Source organism: Haliaeetus albicilla, chromosome Z, assembly GCF_947461875.1.
Source record: "Haliaeetus albicilla chromosome Z, bHalAlb1.1, whole genome shotgun sequence".
NCBI classification, from domain to species: Eukaryota; Metazoa; Chordata; class Aves; order Accipitriformes; family Accipitridae; genus Haliaeetus; species Haliaeetus albicilla.
Window position 1 is genome coordinate 70,282,309 of NC_091516.1, and position 21,821 is coordinate 70,304,129.

The 21,821-nt window shown below is 39.3% G+C and overlaps 2 protein-coding genes across 6 annotated transcripts in view; one reads left to right on the forward strand and one right to left on the reverse strand.

Moving 5' to 3' along the window:
- Positions 1 to 5,256, reverse strand: part of KIAA0825 (KIAA0825 ortholog) — a 253,898-nt gene extending 248,642 nt beyond the window's left edge. For 2 of the 3 annotated variants that reach the window (XR_011323225.1, XM_069776151.1), the window contains exon 1: positions 4,865 to 5,255. The gene's annotated coding sequence lies outside the window, so the exon portion shown is untranslated. Of the gene's footprint in view, positions 1 to 4,864 lie in introns of all 3 variants that reach the window. The other variant, XR_011323226.1, reaches the window with a different exon arrangement.
- A 130-nt stretch (positions 5,257 to 5,386) lies between these two features.
- The window catches only part of SLF1 (SMC5-SMC6 complex localization factor 1), a 43,037-nt gene continuing 26,602 nt past the window's right edge, over positions 5,387 to 21,821 (forward strand). Inside the window, exons 1-7 of one of the 3 annotated variants that reach the window (XM_069776153.1) lie at positions 5,387 to 5,621; positions 6,451 to 6,564; positions 6,723 to 6,798; positions 10,381 to 10,624; positions 12,774 to 12,936; positions 18,112 to 18,243; positions 20,241 to 20,294. In XM_069776153.1, the coding sequence (XP_069632254.1) occupies positions 6,451 to 6,564; positions 6,723 to 6,798; positions 10,381 to 10,624; positions 12,774 to 12,936; positions 18,112 to 18,243; positions 20,241 to 20,294 (783 nt within the window). In that variant the 5' untranslated portion in view covers positions 5,387 to 5,621. Of the gene's footprint in view, positions 5,622 to 5,868; positions 5,959 to 6,450; positions 6,565 to 6,722; positions 6,799 to 10,380; positions 10,625 to 12,773; positions 12,937 to 18,111; positions 18,244 to 20,240; positions 20,295 to 21,821 lie in introns of those variants that run through there. The other 2 variants (XM_069776152.1, XM_069776154.1) reach the window with 2 other exon arrangements.

Sequence of the window (21,821 nt, forward strand, 5' to 3'; positions counted from 1 at the left end):
TACATGCAACACGTTACCCCACTGGTTACATCATGTCTAACTTGATTTTCTAATGTCTGTGAGCCAGGGTTCATATTTATCTGCATTGTGGGGCATCAATCATGCTGTTGGTAGTTGTCTAATAATAAATAAAACTGGAGGGGAGGGGGTATTGCAGAGAAGAAACCATCCTGAAATATTCTGAGAATATATACATTGCTATTTAACAACATACAATTATTAAGAAAAATTTATAATTTCTGCTACCATTACACACATTCACCATTCTGACTGCAGTTACTTAGAGAAGAATAATACACAAAAGACAAAAAAAAAGCATTTTAAACCACATCCAAAAATATTTTAAAAAAATTCAACAAACACAATTTGAATGAGCTTATGTGGATCCTCAAAAAAAAAAAAAAAAGAAGGTGAAAGGACTTTGATGAAGGAAAATTGGCTGACCACATCAGAATGGATCTCCTATGTAGGTGAAAATATTAGAAGGTCAGTGGGGGAATTAGGTCAATTAAGTATTCCAGGCAGGTATAGTGAATTTAGGTCAGGGCAGGAGAACAGTAATATAATTAAGAAAGAACGTCCAAGCAGCCAGAGACTAACTTATGTCCAGCAAGGACAAGAAACCTGAACTTTACGTTGTAGGAAAGGTTAAGTATTAAATGCAAAATGAAATTATTCCACTACCTGTGTATTAAAAGAAAAAAACATACAAACAAACAAAACCTTATTCCAAGTCATGAGTGACTGAAAGTGCGCTAATGAGGTGCAGTACACCAATTCATTAATGAGTGAACTAATACACATAAAGTATATAGCTTGGCACCGTTTACAGAAGAGTTATTGAACAAATTGCTGAACACCGTTCTGTGCTCTCTACATTTGTCCCTCAACCCTGATTCACTGACATACATTAACAGAATGTTTGTTGGCAGAAGGGCAGATGAATGCAAGGAGATAGGAAGATAGGCTGAGCTTGCAATGATCAGAAAAGGAAATGTTCTTTGTTAAGAAAAATGATTACACGAAAGAAACACAAATGATACCTCCTGAAAAGACCATAAAGAAGATGTTTTCAAATATAAGTACAAAGTTATGATAGCTGAGAGCTTACATAAGCAGCAAGGCTTGAAGAAAAGCAACAATTTTGGCAACGCTTGCTCTGCCATTGCTATATTCATCCGCTCATGAAAGAAACTACAGGTACATTTAGAGAAGAACAATTATTATTAAGAAGCTATTCTAGCTTCTGTGGATTTATACTATGTTTATATTATTTCTAATTCTTGTAATCTCTTATCACTATAGAAGAATATTTAAATTCCTTCACCATTTTGACAAAGCCAGAGTCGGTGCTTTGTACTGAAGACAGACTTACAACATGGACTTAAAACAGGGCACAAAGTTAGATTTTTCTCCACATGAAGGCAGTGTGGAGACACTTCATGCTGTTCTAGCTGTTAAGACTGACTTTTCAGTGTAGCTTCAGTGTGGGGTTTGTTTTTTTTTTACAAAGCTGTGACTACTAAACGTTTGACCAAAATTTGCCTATGGCATTGTGGTTTTTGTTTTGTCAAAGGATACTGCTTAAACAAGTATACACACATTATATTGAGGCAACAGAAGAAAAAAGCTCTAATGAATAACCTTTTCAGCTCTGTAATTGTTAATGATGCAAAGATGTTTTTCTGAATACAATGGCCTTGCTATTTCTTTACCCAATTATTTGCTAACAGGTGGTAGATAAAAGTTCTGTATGTTGCAAAATGTAGGAGAAATTGCTTTTGGATGGCCTTGCAGTTTCTGAAGAAGATTAGGACTTTAGCCCTCTCCGATAACTTAGCTTAGAAGTACCCATATGGATTACGTCAAACTGTATGCTTAGATAATAGAAGCACTAACGAGCACTCTTTAGGATAAGATGAATTAAAACATGCAGAAGATCGCACAGTGCAGAATCATCCGAGAAGGGTCAAGTAGCGGACAAGTGAGGAAGACTACTGAAGACCACCAGAGGACTCCTGAAGACCACCAGAGACCTCAAGTACACCTGTGTGAAGGACATTTACATATGATAATGAGTTCCTGGAAAATTAATGAATATGCAAAACTTTTCTCAGAAATCTGATGAATATGTATATAGAACCTGTATATAAACTATGCAATTAACCTGACCAGGCACACACAATAGGAGGAGAAATCCCCTGTGTGCCCAGCGCTGCAATAAAGGATACCCGCTTCATAGTCTTCTGACTATTGAGTCCTGATTTCAGCTTTTCACAGCATCATTAATGAGTCAACTGATAAACTTGTTTGCATGATGGAAAATATTTTAAGCACATAATGCAAAGTAACTTCCACTAGATAAAAAAAACTGTCAGATCATATTTCACAATGGAAGAGATGTTTATTGTGTGGATTGTATCACTATCACAATTACTGCAAGAAATTACATAAAATTTTCAGCATAGGAAGTCAAAAGGCTAGTGAGAAACAAAAAATGCAAAAAATAATCCCAAACCCTAAATTGCAAATTTGAGGATGAAGTGGTGAAGCCTTGCAGAAAGAGACTGTGAATTTAAGGACAAGGTTCAACAGTGATCACATTGATCATGGCTATACCAACCAATGAGGCCTGGAGAAAGATAACTGCACATACTATGTGAAGTAAAATAGCCATCTATGGAAAATGTAAGAAGTGAAATTTCAAGGCAGAAGACATGGTGGTAATATGATTATGTGTAGAACATAAAGGAAGCAAAAAGTATATGGTAAAAAGCTGTAACAGTGGAATGGAAACAAAATTTCTCTTTTTTCTGTCTCTCTAGGAAATAAAATTAAAAAAGATGCAGTTACAGAAGTCTGAAAGAGATGGGCACCTGAAACACTGTAAGTAAGCTCTTCTTGTGAAAGAGTAAAAGGAATACTTATTCCTCCGATCTTGCCTTCTTAAAGAACTGAGGACATGGGAGCTGCACAGCAATTCTTGAGAGTCCTTAAATGTAATTAGAAATTCTGTGAGAGAAATACTGTTTGTGTAGCACTGAAAATCACTTCTGAATTTTTATAAAGGATGTCATGTGTACTGTAGAAGAAAAAGTGTAAAAGTGGATATTCATCTAAAATCCAGAGACAAACAGCTTAAATATAGTTTATAATACTGAGCAACTGAACCATATATTTGACAAACACATTAAAAGAACAAAGAAACCTAAAGGTACTGAAAAATATGCCAGTTAAAAAGACTGCTCCGTAGACCTATGGGACCTAATACTAACTCTTGTAAATAAGAAAAAACATAATGAATTAAGAGATATTTAGCTACTATAATGAGATCACGACAAGGATGGAAAAGAACAACATATTTTAGGCTTTTTATGAAAAAATAATAGAGGGAGAGGGTAAGTGAAATCCAAACTTACCAGACATCACTGAAATGAAGGTAAAAACACATTCTTAATTTCTTAAAGCTACACTTCAGTAACAATGTATTTTGAAGTGAAAATAAATATGAAATGTTTGATGTCTCAGTTATTTTGATTCCACATATTTTATGTGCCAGGGACAAGAAAAAAACAAATAAAAACTAGAAGACATTTCATTCTCAAAGGTAACAAATGGTCATCATGTAAGTATGCAACTTCTTTACTAGTAGCTAGTTTACAGTACTGTGTGCTGAAATTTATCGTACTGTAGGCTGAAGACTTCCCCAGCCTGTTAGGAGCCCTGTGGCATAAAACTGGTATTAGCTACCAGTTAACTAATGGTTAGTAGCTAGTAGTAGTTAATAAAACTGTTTACCAGAAAGTAAAAGTTTGCAAGAATTAAAATTAATATCTTTACAGTGCTGACAACTCAATCCTAAAGGTATAAAGGTTCAACAGGTACAAAATAGAAAATGCAACTAACCTTCATTGTCAATAAAGAAATGCAAGCAATAAATACAACCATTTAAGTCTGAATATTCAAGTAGCTGTTTAAAGATTTTTAAATGCCACTTATACGAAAACTAATGACAGAGATTGTTGACGGTTACTTCTTCATGCTTGCATACAAAAATATAGCTGCAGTGTTAAGGAAACAGAAGATAGGAAAAAAACTTCCATAAGCATTAATGGTACCAGAATACTTTATAAACAGCAACACAAGACCCATCTGAGCCTTGGCAGAACTATTTTTCCATTCTGCTATTTGGTAAACTCTGAGAGATTTAAAACCAAGTGTCCAATGTGCTGCCAAATTTTAGATGTCTGGAGCTAGGTGGGTTTGGTTTTATTTCCACAGGAATACCTATGTTTTGTAGCAGTGGTGACGTCAAAGCATCGCTTCTACTGATCTAAGCTGCAGCGACAAACACTCAGCACTTGTTAAAGTTTTGCTGTACGTATCTCAGTTTACAGGTCTTAAAAATCAAACAGCTGCCTCAATGAGTACAGAGTGATTTGTCCACTACCACATAAGAATTTTATGGAAGAGGAGAGTAGCATTCAGTTCTCTAAGGAGGCAATCCGATCATCTTGTTTTGGCTTGAATCAGGATGTGTGCCTTCTACTCTCCAACCACATAAAAAAGGAACAAAAAAGAAAGCGTTCTACAAAGCTAATTTTATTCATTATGAAGCGCTAAGAGATCTCTTGTGTGCTATCCATTCATTGCATTACATGACACAGGAATCAAGTCAAAAGTCATCCCTCAAATTCACAAGGGACCAAAATAAAGTTTCACAAGCGGTCATAATCTTGGCATTTCTACATTTCTAAATTGAGTGCTTGAGGTACAATCTGAATATTATTTTGACCTTTTTATGTTGCTCTGTAATTCAAAAAAAATCAAACACTGACTTCCACAACGGAGAGTCAGTACCCACTTGATCAGCAGGGCAGGAATCCCTTCACCGAAATATGTGGCTCGATCATCTGGCGGCAGCGGTACCGGGTCATCCTCCCCGAGGATCAGCCATCATGTGGCGCAAGAGAATCTGAAAGTTGCTCCGAGGTACAGAGAAAAAGGTACGGAGGGTCAGACGCCCCTGGCCCCTTTCCTGACTCTCACAGCCGGCCCGTTCCAGTGGGGAGACACTTCGACCCGCACCCACCTCCAACTCCACCTGCTTCTCTACTCAGCGAGGTCTCTTCCGTCTTCCACCACACAGCCCTACCAGACCGCCTTCCCCTCTTCTAACTCTGCTGAGCAACAGAAACCGGGATTTGCACAGACCCTGAGGCGGCGCCGCCGTCTTTCCCACCTCGCCTCCGGCCTTCCCCCCCGCCACGGCCAGGACCCCTTCCCGGAGGACCCGGGGCCTCTCGGCCTGAGGGAAGCCCTCCCTTTCCCGCCCCGCGCTGAGGCGCGAAGCCGGGCCGCCTCCTCCGCCGCTCCAGCGGGGCCCCCTCAGAGGGGCGGCGGCACCGCCCTCCCGCCGCAGGGGCGGGCGCCCACCCCCGCCTCGGTCAGCCTCGTAACTGCGCGACACCCGGCTGCGCCGCAAGCCGCCCGTCGCCGCGGTGGAGAGGAGGTGGGCCGCAGGGAGGGCCGGGGCTCCGTGGTAGCGGCCTCGGCCTTGACCTGACCTGACTTGACTTGACCTGAGCCGTCCCGCTCGGCGCCGAGACCCAGGTCGTACGGTAAGGGGAGGGGAAACGCAACCCCGCCGGGGCCACTTACCGGGCCGGGCTTTCCCCCCCAGCCGCTCCGCGACGACAGCCCCGGCGACCGCGGAGCGTCAGTGACAACGGCCCGGAACGGCCGCGCCGCCACATCCGGGGGCGGGGCGGGGGAAGGCGGGAACGCCACGGGGGTCGAGCGTGGGGAGCAGCGCCCGGCACGGCCCGGCACGGCCCGACGGGCGAGAAAGCGCCCCCCAACCCCCCCACTCCCCCCACGGCGTGTGTACGTGAGGGCCGGCGGACTCCCCCCCCCGCCCCGCCGCTCGCTCCCGGCAGCTCCTGCCCGGGACCGTCGGTGAGCCCTCCGCACCTCTGTGGCGCTTTCCTGAGGGGGGAGCCTCCGCCGAGAGGGGTTGGGGGGGCGGCTTTCCCTCACGGGAGGCGGTGGGAAGCCCCCCCCCCCGCACCCGCCGGTGTCCGCTTGGCAGCGGGGCGGAGGCTGGGACGGCGCAGCCTCCCGCCTGCGGGCGGGCGGGTTGTGCGGTGCCCACCCCCAGGTACCGGGGCGGGGGGGGCTCGGCCCGTTGCAGGCCGCAGTTCGGGGGGGGGGGGGTGTGTCTCTGGCCTACCCCGTTACCGCCTTTTAGGGTGTCCGAGCTGTGGCAGGCAGTGGCGGCTTCAGAGGCGGGTAGCGTGGGTTCCTCGCGGTGTGTTGTTCCCCCCCCCCCCCCTTTTTTTTTTTTTCTCGGAAAACAAGTAGGAAGCGCTAGTAAAATCTCAAGCAACGCTTCGCGGTGTGTGTTTTCTGTGTTCATGTCTCCTTCTCCTTTGGTTTTTCTTTCAACAGATGGCAAGCGGCGGCCAGAAACGGGTAATCCAGTTAACTGGATTTAAGAAAGAAGAGAAGAAGGCACTGCTCAAATGGCTGTTCAAACTGGACTGTGTTTTTTTAGATAGTAAGGTATTGTTCACCAAAGCACCCGATGGTTAGGGCAGAAAGAAAAAAACGCGAGCCCTAAAGGAACGGTCTGCGCAGTAGTTTACAGTTGTGTATAAATAGCCAAGAAAGTTAAACCGTTTCCGGTGATAAACTGTGTTGTGTTGTTCTTGTTTTATTAGAAATACAGAAACTGTACACATCTTATAGCAAAAAAGCTGTGCAGGAGTGAAAAGTTCTCAGCTGCCTGTGCTGCAGGTGAGTAAAAGATTTGCTGTAAAATGTCATAGGACCATAACATAGGACTGGAAAGGACCCTTAAAAGGCTTCTAGTTAGCTGGTTTTATTTCGTGAATGAACTGTCTTATGAACCTTTGTTCTTCTTGTTTCATTAACCTAGATTTTTAACATAGTATTATGTTGAAGTTCTAATTTACTTCTCTTTGGTTTGGATATTTTCCTAAATTATATTCCTGCCATCTTGCTTTATTTTATCTGCATCTGTTCCCACATAGAAAGCTTTGTTATATATTAGTTAGGTCACGAAGTCACACCCAAATGATATGGGTGCTTATGGACCCATAAAAAATGGACCACTTGAAAAGGGGGCAGAGAGAGAGTATGGACACCTGCAGTCAGCATGGATATTTGACACAAAATTCACACACAAAATCCACTGGTAAAGGTCACTGCCTGTAAGTTCCTGTTTATGCTGCAAGAGAAAATTCCAGGCTTTTGCCATTCTGAGACAAGCCTCTAGTCTTTCCTCTTGCTTTTCTTTTACCTAAGTGTCCTGGTTTCAGCTGGGATAGAGTTAATTTTCTTCCTAGTAGCTGGCATAGTGCTATGTTCTGGATTTAGGATGAGAATAAAGTTAGTAACACACTGATGTTTTCAGTTGTTGCTAAGTAGTGTTTAGACTAAGTCAAAGATTTTTCAGCTTCTCATGCCCAGCCAGCAAGAAGGCTGGAGGGGCACAAGAAGTTGGGAGGGGACACAGCCAGGGCAGCTGAGCCAAGCTGGCCAAAGGGGTATTCCATACCATGTGACGTTGTGCCCAGTATATAAACTGGGGGGAGTTGGTCTGGGGGGTGCAGATTGCCACTTGGGAACTGACTGGGCATCGGTTGGCGAGTGCGTCCCTTGCTTTGTATATTCCAATCCTTTTATTATTATTATTGTAATTTTATTATTGTTATTATTATCATTATTAATTTCTTCCTTTCTGTTCTATTAAACTGCTCTTATCTCAACCCACGAGTTTTACCTTTTTCCTTCCGATTCTCTCCCCCATCCCACTGGGTGGGGGGGAGTGGGCGAGCGGCTGCGTGGTGCTTAGTTGCTGGCTGGGGTTAAACCACAACAGTAAGGCCCAATGCTGAAATCACATACATAAGCAACTAAAATGCTTTTAGAATGAGAATTCTGTATTTTGAGATTTCTTTATAGCAGATTACCTGGAAGGATTTTATGATGAGCTTAGAAAATCTTGTGGAGTTATAAGATTTCACAATGTTGATTTATTAACTGATTAAACGTGATCTTTATTTTCTCTATACCATATTCTACCAAAGTGTTAAAGCTATTTTTAGGATGGATAATCTTAAATCTAAGACATAACAGACAGAAATAACTAAATGTGGATTTGGGTTTAAAGATATATGTGAATGTCTTGATTTCATAGTTGTACTTACATAACATACTACTAGGCATTTTCAGTCATCTGTTGCTGCTAATAATGTAGGGGGGTATGTGTGAGAGTATGTATATATATATATACACAAACGTGTCTCCTTGTACTAATGTAAAGTTCTGATCACACTCTAATCAAAAAGGACATACACCAAACGCTTCCGTGAGTGAAACAATGTCAAAATGCAGATAGATTTGTGGCATAGCACTTCACTTTAACTATGATAAACCTCTGAGTTAACGTTTTCTTATTTTTCGGTGTTTAAATCATCTGGAGAAGTTTTCTTCAACTGTGTGGAAACGGTATATGTAGTGTCCACATGGCAATGCAAAACTCTGTCATGTTTCTATACTTGCAAATCTTCCCCGATGCTATCTGGTACTTTTTATCATGGAAGAGGTGTGTTGTGGTTTTAAGCCCAGCCAGCAGCTAGGCACCACACAGCCGCTTGCTCGCTACCCTCCCCCGCCACGGCATGAGGAGGAGAATCAGAAAAAAAAAAAAAAAGGAAAACTCATGGGATTAGATAAGAACGGTTTACTAACTAAAGTAAAATAAAATGTAATACTAACAATAATAAAAATATAAAAATTGTAATGAATATAATAAAATAACAAAGGGGAAAAAAAAAAAAAAAAAAAACCCAAGAAAAGACAAGTGATGCACAATGCAATTGCTCACCACCCACTGACCGATGCCTGAGCAGTGATCCGCCCCCACCCCAGCCAACCGCCCACAGTTTATATACTGAGCATGCCATTCTATGGTATGGAATATTCCTTTGGCTACTTCGGGTCAGTTGTCCTGGCCATGCTTCTGCCCAGCTTCTCATTTGTGCACCTGCTTGCTGGCAGAGCATGGGAGACTGAGAAATGCTTAACTTAGAATAAGCGCTACTTAGCAATAACTAAAACATCAGTGTGCTATAAACATTCTCATGCTAAATCCAAAACACACTGTACCGGCTACTAAGAAGAAAACTCTACCCCAGCCAAAAGCAGGACAAGGTGCTATTTTTGCATAATCATTGCTGCTGCCCTTGATGGCAGAGAGAGTGTGTTCATTCCTACTGCAGTTTTTCCCAAGTAAGTGTAAAAGATCATGTTTAAACCCATCTAGAACTCCCTAGAGGTGAACAGAAATACTAACAAGGATGCCAACCTTCATGGACTTCTAGCTTACAGAACTTTTGAGTTGGAAACTTCATATGTTAAAAACACTTTCATTTCAGGTTGTGCACAACATAGCTTTTCCACTCGTAAGTCTACTGGTACCTATGCTAGGTTATGTAGAAGTACCATCTGTGCTCCTGCACTGAGACATTTTGCCAGTCAACCCTGCTGTTCTGTGAAGCCAATTAGGTTCACACAATTCAAGTCAATCTCTCTTACAGTATCTTCTGTAGGTAGTGTTTCAATACAGGAGCAGGGTACTAACCACGGCTCTTGACCTGAACCTGTAAGAAGAGAGAGACAGAGAAAAAGAGGAAGATCATTACATACAGTATCAAAAGCATACATACAGAAGATGAAAGAGGAAAGGTGGAGGAGGTGGAGCCAAGGGATGAGAGAAAAGGATGTGAAAAGAAGAAAGGGGAAAGACAAAAGTCTAAAACCGTATCCCCCTAATATTGGTATTCACTACAGTTGCAGTGCAAGTAATATTAAGAATATATAAAAGAAACAGCTTACATGCTAAGCCCTTCGTTCCTCTTTTTAATCACTGGTGGTAAAATATTTCTTCATTTCACGATGTTTTAGTACATTTGTAAAAGTGTCAAATTATATTAAAAATAAAGGGTTAAGCATGGTTCTGTGGAAGTCATAAGAACAAAATCTGGGAAGCTGAAAAGTTCCATTTGCAGATTTTGAGGACATAGACAAGTATTTTATCTAGGAAGGGTAAAAACGTACTTCATCGTTAAAAGAAAACAAAATGATAATTTTCAGTGGTATTGTGAGATTTCTGATTCTAAAGTGTGAAGAGGAGAACTCTTGTAGTAGGAAGAAGTTTTTAAAATGGTACTTATAATTCCAGCTTTTATTTGCACAAGAAAGGTTGAAGTTAATTTTATATTAGATCTTCAGTTGATTGCCATTTGTCTGCACAAAAAATCTTTTGTGGTTGACAGTTCATTTGCTTTTTAGGAAAGTGGATACTAACTAAGGAGTACATAATTAATAGTGCCGAAAGTGGCAGATGGCTTGATGAAACAACGTACGAATGGGGATATGAAATTGAAAAAGACACCCATTATTCACCTCAAATGCAATCTGCACCTAAAAGATGGCGTGAAGAGCTGACATGCTCTAGTGCTCCAGGGGCCTTCCACAGATGGAAAGTTGTCCTCCCTGTTAAGGAAGGTGATAAAAGAATGGCGTCTATTAGAAGGTAGGAGGATATGTCTTAAAGCTTAAATAATGAACGGTGGAACACTTAATTGTATGGTTGAACACATCTTTGTTCTTCCATCCCAGTTAATTTGGTCCATAACGACCTCCAGCTCTTCAAGTTCTGAACGGTTTTCATTAACATACTTCTATACTTTTTATAATGAAATTACTTTAAATCTTTAACATCACTGCTTTTCTTGCTTTCTTTTAGTATAGTGTCAAAAATAACACGCATCCGCATATGCTTGCATCTTCAGTAAACTGCTTACAGGAGCTTAATTTATGAGGCAAGATACATAGGCTTATGTTTTTTATGACTAATCATTTATTTTGTGTGGATGTTAAATGCAAATAGTAGCTGGAACAAGATACATTATTTCACTTGGGTGGTCGACCACGCTGTGACTGACCTGATCGTTTTTTGTGTTGCATCTATGCAACAGCTTCTTGTAGTTCTGAAGACCTAATTTGTACTGGAAGAGATGTTTCTGATATGATGTAAATACAGATAGTTCAGAAGGGAAAGGGCAAAAGTATAAAGGAAAAGCAGAGAAAAGGAAAGCAACTGAAGTGCAAGAATTCTGGGACTACTTTTTTTTTGCCCTCTGTATTCTTCCTACATATTTTGATTCCGTGGTTTAAATACTACAGTGAATCACAAACAGAGCGTGGTAAGTAATTTTTGCTTCTGGTGCAGGAAAAGCGAGCATCCCCTGACACTGTTTTAGAGCTTTACATTCATTGCAGGAGCAGATACTGTCCTACTCTCGTCCTCTGTTGAAATACCAGTTAGTTAAGAGTACTCAGGTCTGGGCATGCCACAGATGCCGGGGCAAGAAGGGAAGTGCGGTTTGTCTGGTTGATGATGGTACAGGGTTGCATGCTGCATTGCAGAATGCCTGTCTGCAGTTCATGAAGTGAGGTGTAGCTGAAGTTACTATCTTCTGATTTTGCCAGCTGAAGGTATTCTAAATATGCTATTTTCTTGGCTGAGTGGAAGAGGTTACTATGTGCTGTCTTGTAGAAGGATGCACTTATCCTGCTATGCTTGTGAAAAATGCTGTTTCTTTTTCTGTAAAAACTGCTTATGCAGATCTTCTTGATAACACTATTGAAATGCTGTCTTGCACAGCTCTCTGTTTGCAATGGAAATAACCTTTAACAGGAGCTACATCAGCAAGACAGGTGAACAGGCAGTTTTGTGGAAGGAATCTCTTTTTCCTGACTGTTTCCCTTACACCAGTATGGGTATCCTTTTACTCAGTCAGAAAACACTGTGAAAGGTAGATATTTTTTTGTCTCCAGCAAGTACTTTTTTCAGTCATCAAGGCCACTATTGCTTTGGGGAAAGATTGATTTTTCTCTAATATTTAAAATGCTGTGCCTTTTTTCCCCCTTCTGTGCTTTTCCTGCCTTTAGTTGGATGGGTAAGTTTATGAGACCAGCACCATTTTCTTTTTACGTAACTGGATTATGAAAAGTAAAACATATATCCAGCATGTCAGGAGACATTATTTCTTCCACCATCTTTTTGTCTGGCATCTTTTCTAAAAGATAAGAATAGTTGCAGCAGTACAATTCTGGAAGTTGCTCCTGGGGAAATTCTTAGTTGTAATGGTGTCCCAAAGAGAAATCTGTTTTCTGTGTATGACATTGGACAGCACCAAATGCTGTAACTAACTCCAAAATGAAGTAAAAAAAGTGTATTTGCATTATGAAAATACCATGTTATAGTTCAGAAAAGCAGTGTTCCATTTTTGGTAAACCACTTAATTTACTGCAAAACTTAATTGAAAGACCATCATCATTGGGGGGGGTATAATGCGATAAATTACAGCTGCTGTCACCAAATTTGATCTTTGAAAAAATGCATGGGTAAAGCTTTCTATCAGATATGTAGGAGGTGTACATTGATTTTAATTAATAGTGTTAAATTGTGAAGAGAAGCATGTTGTGTTAAGTGCGTTCTTTGCTTTTCTGAAGGCTATTAAGAGCCCTTTTATCCTCCTAATGAGGTTCGGCAGTGCCATACATCTAGAACCCTTATTCTCTTGCACTTGCATGCTTGTAGTTTGTGAATTATAATTTAGCTTTAGGCAGTATTAACGTAATGCAGTAAATACATCTTTCCAAATATGTTTATTCAGAGTTCTTCAAGCTGGAAGGGCAACCATATGTTCATCTCAAAACGAAGAGTGCACTATAACTCACATATTCATCAATAATAAAATTTTTCCTATGCAAAACAAAAAATGTCTCTCTGAAGCTCCGTACTACCCTTTGCAATATATAGGAGATTACCTTTTTGAGGTAAGTAAATTAAAAAACATATCTAAAATTAGTTTTTCATTGTCATTGTTAGCTATTTATATCAGGTTTACTTATTACTGTGAATAATGTGACATTAATAATAGAGGGGAATATGATCGGCCTGAATGTTTTGTAATTTGATTAAAGGTAACACAACTTTCTCATTCTAGGACTGTTTATCCAAGAGAAGAGAAGGCTCATGAATGTATATAAATACCTGAAGGGAGGGTGCAAAGAAGACAGAGAGAGGCTTTTGTTAGTGGTGCCCTGTGACAGGACAAGAGGCAGTGGGCACAAACTGAAGCACGGGAGGTTCTGTCTGAAAGTCCGGAAACAGTTGTTTTTGGGGGGGGGGTTGTTTTTTTTACTGTGAGAGTGATGGGGCACTAGAACAGGTTGCCCAAAGAGGCTGTAGAGTCTCCATCCTTGGCAATATTCAGAAGCTGTCCAGGCATGGTCCTGAGCAACTGGCTCTAGGTGGCCCTTCTTGGGCTGGGGATTTGGTGATGATCTCCAGACATCCCTTCCAACTTCAGCCATTCTGTGATTCTGTAATAGAAAAATTGTCTTTCCAAAAACAGTGTTTTGTTCCAGATCAGAAGAAACAACACCAAGGGAGCATACATTATTTCTTCTTCCTTTTCATGTTCTTCCTTGGCTCCTGCTTTGTGCTACTATTACTGGAAAAATTAGACTGCAGGAGGAAGCTCCTGCATAGTTGACCATCAACTAAACAGTTATTCACAAAATACCAAGAAAGAAGTTAATTATTTTTCATTTATATTATCTTCATTTTGATAAGGATTTCAAAGGTGTGTAGGTATCGCATCTATCTGTCTACCTGCGTATGGGAATATATATATATATTTTACTGGGTTTGACAGTATTGCAGTGTTGCCTCCATGCTTCAAGATCAGTGTAACGTGAAGTCAGTTGACAAAAGAAGTTAACTGAATTATTCTATTTTTTTTTTTCATAACGCTATAGGTAGACTGTGGTAAAAGTCTGTAGATTATTTTGTTAAAATTCAGATTCTTAACTCCAAATCCAGTTTGCTAGCCATCCTTCATGGCTGGGAAGAACGGGTGGTTGCAGCGTGAGTTTTGTAAGGGAACGGTATGCCAGGCAGGGAAAATTCACCTAGGCTATTTCTGTGCTAGGGATCTAATGTAAGCTGGTCACCTATATTCCCTTTTCAATCAAGGCACTGAGCTTGACGCTCCAAGAATTGTAATTTCCTAAAATAGGTGTATGAACTTCTATCTGAGCATACCTTTAACTCTCCATTACTGTAGAAAGATCATTCCATAATTGTAGACAAAATTAAACGAAAGGTTTCTGTAAGCAACCAGCAACTCTATGAGAATAGATTAGCATGCCAAGAGGACTTGTTAAGAATGTCTCATATACCAAGAGTTTATATACTGTAATGCTTCTCCATTTGCAGAACTCTGATCCATGGAGTCAGAAGGGACGTAATTGTCGGCATTCCAGAAAAGTTAATGAGTCCTTACAACTCAAATCACATGATGCTCACATGTGCAAAGACTAGATGCAACTTTGTGTCTTCCCATGTTAGAAAACCTGTTGCCATTCATGACAGAACTTGTTTCTCTTTTACTAGTCAAAAGTGGTAAATTCTTGAGAAGGCAAGCTCTGTATTTCTTGGTTAGTAGAAGAGGATTCTCCAAAGTCCCTGTAATAGCTTTCTTCTGTTAACTAAACTAGAACACGAGAAAGTACATCATCAGATCCACTAAGAATTGAGGACCTGGATGGACCTCATTTGAAGAGAGAAGCTACACTAAAAATCATCATTCCAGAGAGATGGAGCTAAGCCAGATGAAGCATCCAGCAGTGCAGTATCAAATGGTTCAGAGTGTTGGGTTTCCCATTCAGCTCCAAAATTGGATCAGGAGTTAAATTTACAGTGATGCAAAAGATAAGGCAGAGCAAGAAAAGCAGCTTGTTTCTCTTCCAGCTTTCCATCTGAACTGTGAGAGGACGTTCCACTGTTCAGTGAATTTTCTTGTACGTGCAGAATTCACTAGAACTAGAATTTTTTCTTACCGTTTCCCTTGAGAGAGGGAGAGATGCCTCATGATTTATAGTGGTTTGCTTACCAGATGCACTGTTCAGAACTTCTTAGGATTTTGACCTGGGAACTACTCAAGAGCCTCAGGAGATTCTTTTAGTCTGCTAACTCCTCAGACTGTGGCATAATTTTAGTCAACTGCTAATTGAAAATACTACCTTTGCAAGCAAGTAGGAGCTAAAACTGTGTTTTGTTCTGAGAAACAACCTACTTCATTTGAAAATCCTTTGGATTCTTCAGATCTGTCATGGTTTAACCACAGCTAGCAACTAAGCCCCACATAGCCGCCTGCTCACTCCCCTGTGGTGGGACTGGGGAGAGAATTGGAAGGGTAGTAACAGTGAGAAAACTCATGGGTTGAGATAAAGACAGTTTAATAGGGAAAACAAAAGTCGGACATGCAAGCAAAGCAAAACAAGGAATTCACTCAGCACTTCCCATCGTCCCATCGGCAGGCAGGTGTTCAGCCATCTCCAGGAAAGCAGGGCTCCATCATGCCTAACCATGACTTGGAAAGACAAACTCCATCACTCCGAACGTCCCCCTTCCTTCTTCTTCTTCCCCAGCTTTCTATGCTGAGCATGATGTCCTATGGCATGGGATATCCCTTGGGTCAGTCGGGGTCAGCTGTCCTGGCTGTGTCCCCTCCCAACTCCTTGTGCCCCCCCAGCCTGCTCGCTGGTGGGGTGGGGGGAGAAGCAGCAAAGGCCTTGTCTCTGTGCAAGCACTGCTCAGCAATAACTAACACATCTCTGTGTTAACAATCCTCTTTCCAGCACAAATCCAAAACATAGCCCCATACTAACTACTGGGAAGAAAATTAACCCTGTCCCAGCAAAAACCAGCACAAGATCAAAGCATATACTTTGCTCTCCCTGTTCTAATGAGCAGTAAAGATGTTACAAAAGGGTGAGAAGAGGCCTGAAAGGTCTTAATGTTTACACCATGAATAAAACACGTCAACATGGGATCTCAGTCTAGTGCTTACTCTCTTAATGAAACTTGTTCAGGGAAACTGTTCTCTATTACACCTTTCAGCTAAGATAGACATTTACATTTAATAGAGGAATGAGTGTCAAGTTTTTATGGCTACCTCACCTTTTATTGATCACTATGAGAATAAAGTGTTTCTTGCTATGCACCCTGGATTCCTCCCAGGTGTGATAACAGGTTTCCATCTTAACCAGTCCATTAACTTGCATGTATCTTTTTTTTTCTTAGATTTCATTAAAGTAACTCACCTCAGAGGCCAAGAGAGCATTAGCTTTCTATTTAAATGCATCTAAAGAACTCAGAAAACTGCTAAGACTCCTAGTCTCTTAAAAGGAAAAGAATAAAACATAGGCAATCAAATCGCAGCACTTGTCCAAATGTATTAGGCTTTATCAAATAATGTTACGGACACGCTGTTTTCTCTCCCTCCCAGAAGTACTTGGCACATAATTCATTAGAACATTCCAACTTTGTAAATTTGTAGTCCTGTTGTTTGCTGTTTCTAGCAAAAATAAATACCTCCCTTCTTCCTCTAAACACCCACATATATGTCCAGATGCTGAATTCAGCAAAACAGTTTTATATTCTTTTTCCCAGTGGAACTGCCTGATGTTCAGACTATTCTTGCTGTGATTTTTTTTGAACCAATTCTTTGCTTCATCTTTATATTTCAGAATCTGTTCTTATAATCTCAACCTCATAACTCTAGTGTTAAAATACTCTAAGGGATTGTCATTAATGATTTGATCCTACAAGGTGTCAAATTTATTGGTTCAAGATATTAAAACTCATGCATGATTTTAGGGAGCTAGTCTCATACTTAAACAGAGACCTTAAATGCTTTGTTGGATACGTGCTGGAATTCATAAAATTTTGCCCAGATGGTACTATAAATTGTTTGAATGTAAGTATTTTTAGAAGCGTGTTGAAAATAATATGCAGAAAGTGCCACAAGAAGTAAAGACTAGTTAATGCATCAGAGTTCCGTTATCCCTGACTTGTCTAAAGCTATCTAGAGCTCTTTTCAAGTTACCAAAAATACTAAACTCTCTTCTGTAATGTGCAACAAGCTCAGTATTTGTTTAGAAATACAGCTATGCATATGCCAAATACTTTTGGTTTGAATTATACATTTAAGGGAAAATTTGAAAACAGGGTGAAATGTGTGGTGTTTGAAACTTTATCTTGAAAACTTAAATGTATAAACTGTTCATGGCTTACATCTTGTCATTACATGCACTACTGTGGTTTTTTGCCTACTGTTATTTCCCACATTTCCCATTCTTGATTCATTCATCAGATTTAGGTTTTTGAATTAGAAGGCAAGCTACCCCAAGCCCTTCACACCTCCCAATAAAAAATGGCCATCAGTACTGTGACCAAGGGGAACAATTCACCTGTATCTACATGTATCTTTGATGAAAAGCATACATTGAAACTCTTACTGAAACTTATTGTTCTCATATCCTGAAATAACTTTTAAATATTTTTTGTGGTTATTTTTTACTAACAAAAATTAACTTGTGGCTTCTCTGAGACTGTTTTCAGAATGAGTTGGAAACCAAGTTAAGAAATACTTCCTCATTCCCTTTGCTGAAGAAATAGCTGGAAACAATAGGTGGGCTTAGAGAATAAATTCTTTTTAAAAAAAAGAACTTTTAAATTTTAAATTACTATTTTAGTTCATGCTTATAGGCAAGAACTGAAAAGACTACATTTTTGACTAATTGAAAAGGTATGGGCTTTGTTTTTAGTTTTTGAAAAGTCCAAAGAAAGAATCCATTATGGAAACACAGCTCTTGTTTCAGCCACAGGGATTGGGTCAGAGTTAGTCAGTTAGGAAAAATAATTACGGGGGAGCTTACATTGATAATTCCTATGCTATAGCTTCCTACAAGATCAGTGGTTTGTTTCCAAACCACCAGCTGTTTATCTGGCATGTAATGTAGACCCTTGAACAATTACATAAGCATGCATATGCACACAAGGGTTTGCAGTAGAATGTATAGACAGGCTTGGCACATAAAAGCTGGTTTAGAGCACTAGCTTTGAAACTAAAAAAAGTATTTTTTTTTTGCTCTGCACAGAATGAAATACAAAATACTGAGGATATCCAAATGAACCATTTCCTGGCTGCACAAGAAACAGACCAAAACATATCTAACATACAACTTGCTGAAATGAAAAATGCTGTTATAAAACATATGTATTTTGCTGCGGTAAGTAATAATCAGTTAATGCTTTCTTAGCATAAAATGTAAATTGTATATTATTAAATTCATCTTTCATTACAGTACTGAGCTAGTAAAGTAGATATTTTAACATCTTTTGAAATAGTAATAATGCTTTTCAACCTGCAGTGTTTAGTAATCACATATTTACTGCATCGACCATTAGTTAAAATATAATTTAGTAGTGGTAATTGGTAGGCATGGGTGTGTGGAAGACATGGTGGGCTACTTGAATTCTTGGCGTAATATATAAGATTAGTAGCTAATATTGTTGAACAAAATGTCTTTGGATTACAGTCTTTCTGTGACTTTGCTGTTACCTAGCTGAATTACACTAACACAGCATTAAAACTAACCATATCTCAGAGCAAGTATTTTGTTGATTCACATGAATGTTTTTTATTACAAGTAAAAAATAGAGCTAAATGCACTCCTTTGTTTTAATGTTGTCACATATCTAATCCTGATAAATGTGCTACATTAGTAATGTAAATTGAAAAAATTGTAAAAAACAATTACTTTGAGTTAGGCTATATTATCTCTGTAAGTTACAGTGGTGCAGATGATAGTGTGTAAGTATTTTTGTAGGAGCTTGATTACATGAAGCACTGTATGATTTTGTAAATGCAAAATCAGGTCCTCTATGTATATTAATGTAAGTTCTTAGTAGCAACAGAATTAGAGTTTTAAAGTCCTCAATGTACACAGTGGTTAAACACAAGATTAACAAATAGAAGGCTCATGCTGCTTAAATCTATACACCTTCAAATGCTACATCTTTTATCAGTGACATTTGCTATATCTTCCAGACCCTTAAAAAATAAATGTGTTGCTGACTTTTCACATATACTACACACAAGTGCACTTCTTAGCAGATTGTCTTTCCTTTAAACTATTATGTAATTACATGCAGATAGAGTAATCGTAATCCTAAAGACAATGTCTCCTAAAAGACCTTTTTCGTAATATGTTGTCATGGCTTAACCCCAGCCACTAACTGAGCACCACCCAGCCGCTTGGTCGCTCCCCCCACCCAGTGGGATGGGGGAGGGAATCGGAAAAAAAAAGAAAACTTGTGTTAAGAGATAAAAATGGTTTGAAAAGACAGAAAAGGAAGATAATGTAATAGAAGAATTAGAATATACAAAACAAGTGATGCACAATGCAATTGCTCACCACTTGCCAACCAATGCCCAATTAGTTCCAGAGCAGCAATCCCCCCAGACCAACTCCCCCCAGTTTATATACTGGGCATGTTGTCACATGGTATGGAATACCCCTTTGGCCAGTTTGGCTCAGCTGCCCTGGCTGTGTCCCCTCCCAACTTCTTGTGCCCCTTCAGCCTTCTTTCTGGCTGCACATGAGAAGCTGAAAAATCTTTGACTTAGTCTAAACACTACTTAGCAACGACTGAAAACATCAGTGTGTTATCAACATTCTTCTCATCCTAAATCCAGAACATAGCACTATGCCAGCTACTAGGAAGAAAAATAACTCTATCCCAGCTGAAATCATGACACATGTATTAGTAAGAATGTAACACCAGGTCATAACTAAAGATAGCAATAATAGTAATACATTTTTGCACTGACTGCCATATCTTCACATTATAGGTGACTTGCAAGAGGAATCCAAAGTTTTCATTTTGCCGTAGAAAAACTGAAAACACTTAATATTTTTCGATGTGGTTAAGTGGACCAAATCTAGTAAAACTGTCCTTACATAGCAACCACATAAAGAAGCAGCAGACAATAATAGGAAAAATGGGGAGAAAAATTGCCTATATCATTTTCCTTTTACGTCACTAATTCTCTGTTTCACAATTTTGCCATCCAACTGCTAAAAAATATAAATAGATTGCTACGTTGAATGTTTTGCTTGAACAGTGTTTAACCAAAGTTGCCATTTGGGGGGGGTTTATACAGTATTTATTGAATATGTTTATTGGTATCCAGTGTGCAGGTTGACTTTATCCTGTTTTACAGGCTGTTAAGCACAGGTTTGCTCAAAAAGACCAGCTGAATAAATGCAATCCAGAGGTAAGGATTCTCACAGAGAGGGCATGTTGCATATATGGAATTTTATTACTAAGTTAGGCAAACATATTTTCATAGTGAAATTAGTTACAGAAGAAACATTTTCAAATATTTCTTATCCAAAACTAATAAAATTATTGAGAGTTATAGAGCATTGTTGGTATATTGTTGAATGTCGTTCGTTCTTACAATACTTCCAGTACTGTCCCCTCTATTACAAAGAAACTCTTTAATCCTGCTGGTTAAGAGAACTTTACCAGTTAATGTTAAAAGAAAAGAAGCAAAAATGCCCTAACATGATTCAGAGCATCTTAAATTATTCAAGCACTGTATTTATGCAGTAGCGATAAACAGAAACTTCTTGTAGTGCTTACCTGTTTCTGCTAGTAGGGACAGACTTCAGCTAAAAATTGTCTCACCATAGGAGGAAACAGTAGTTGTTCTTACACCATAAGCCTTAAACATCATCATGCGGGTTTCAGAGTCTACTGAAGCACAGATTGCAAGTAGAATACATTATCTTTTCCAGTCCAGTTTTCATAATGACTTTGACTTAATTTCTTTTTTTATACTATTTAGTTAATATCTCATTTTTCTTCCCATTAAGCCAAATATACGCCATAAATCAGGTACAGGTCAGCAACAGGTTTTATTAAGTCGTTGTTACATCTTAAGTAAACAAATACTTTCAAAATTTTCCCTTTTCTAGCTATACTACTAAGAATAAATCTTTAAATAATGTTGAAGCATTACCTCTTAGTACTTAAAAAGCATTATACATAGTAACTATAAGCTACTATACTTTATATGGTAATTTGTGTTACTTAAAAGTTAAAATGGGAAACACTTAAAGAATATCAAGGCCAGGTTGGATGGGGCTTCGAGCAAACTGGTCTAGTGGAAGGTGTCCCTGCCTATGGCAGGGGGGCTGGAACTAGATGATCTTTAAGGTCCCTTCCAACCCAAACCATTCTATAATTCTATGATCTATTAGCTTCCTGTATTTCTTGGTAGGTGAAGATTTGGTATCTTCATGAGCCTTACTACATAAATAGTTACTTGATATATAAATGAGGTTCCAGTCTGACGAAATGAGCTCTCAGGCTTCACAGAAATTTCTTTTTATCTGATTTCTTCTAGTGACACAATAAGGAAAGGAGGAGAAAAATATATTTAAAACATGAGCACTAAAATGCCTTTGTCATTGTCCAACACTACCATTAATGGGCAAAATGCTGTGTGCATTTTTGTTAGTGAAGAGATTTGCGTTGAAATTTAATGTTGACGCTTAGTTTATTTAATTCGTTTGAAAAAAACCTTTAGCTTTCTTAACACTTGTAAGCTGAAATTGTTATTCTGTACTCGTAATACAATTTTTTGTTAGGAAATGTTAAGCCTAATTCTAATACTTTCTTATGCATGCCCTGCCGCTGTCTTTTGTTGCTTTGTGAAATATCCATTGCTAGCATTTGCATCTGATATGGGACTTTTATAGGCAGTATATTTATGACTTTTAAAGACACGTCTAAT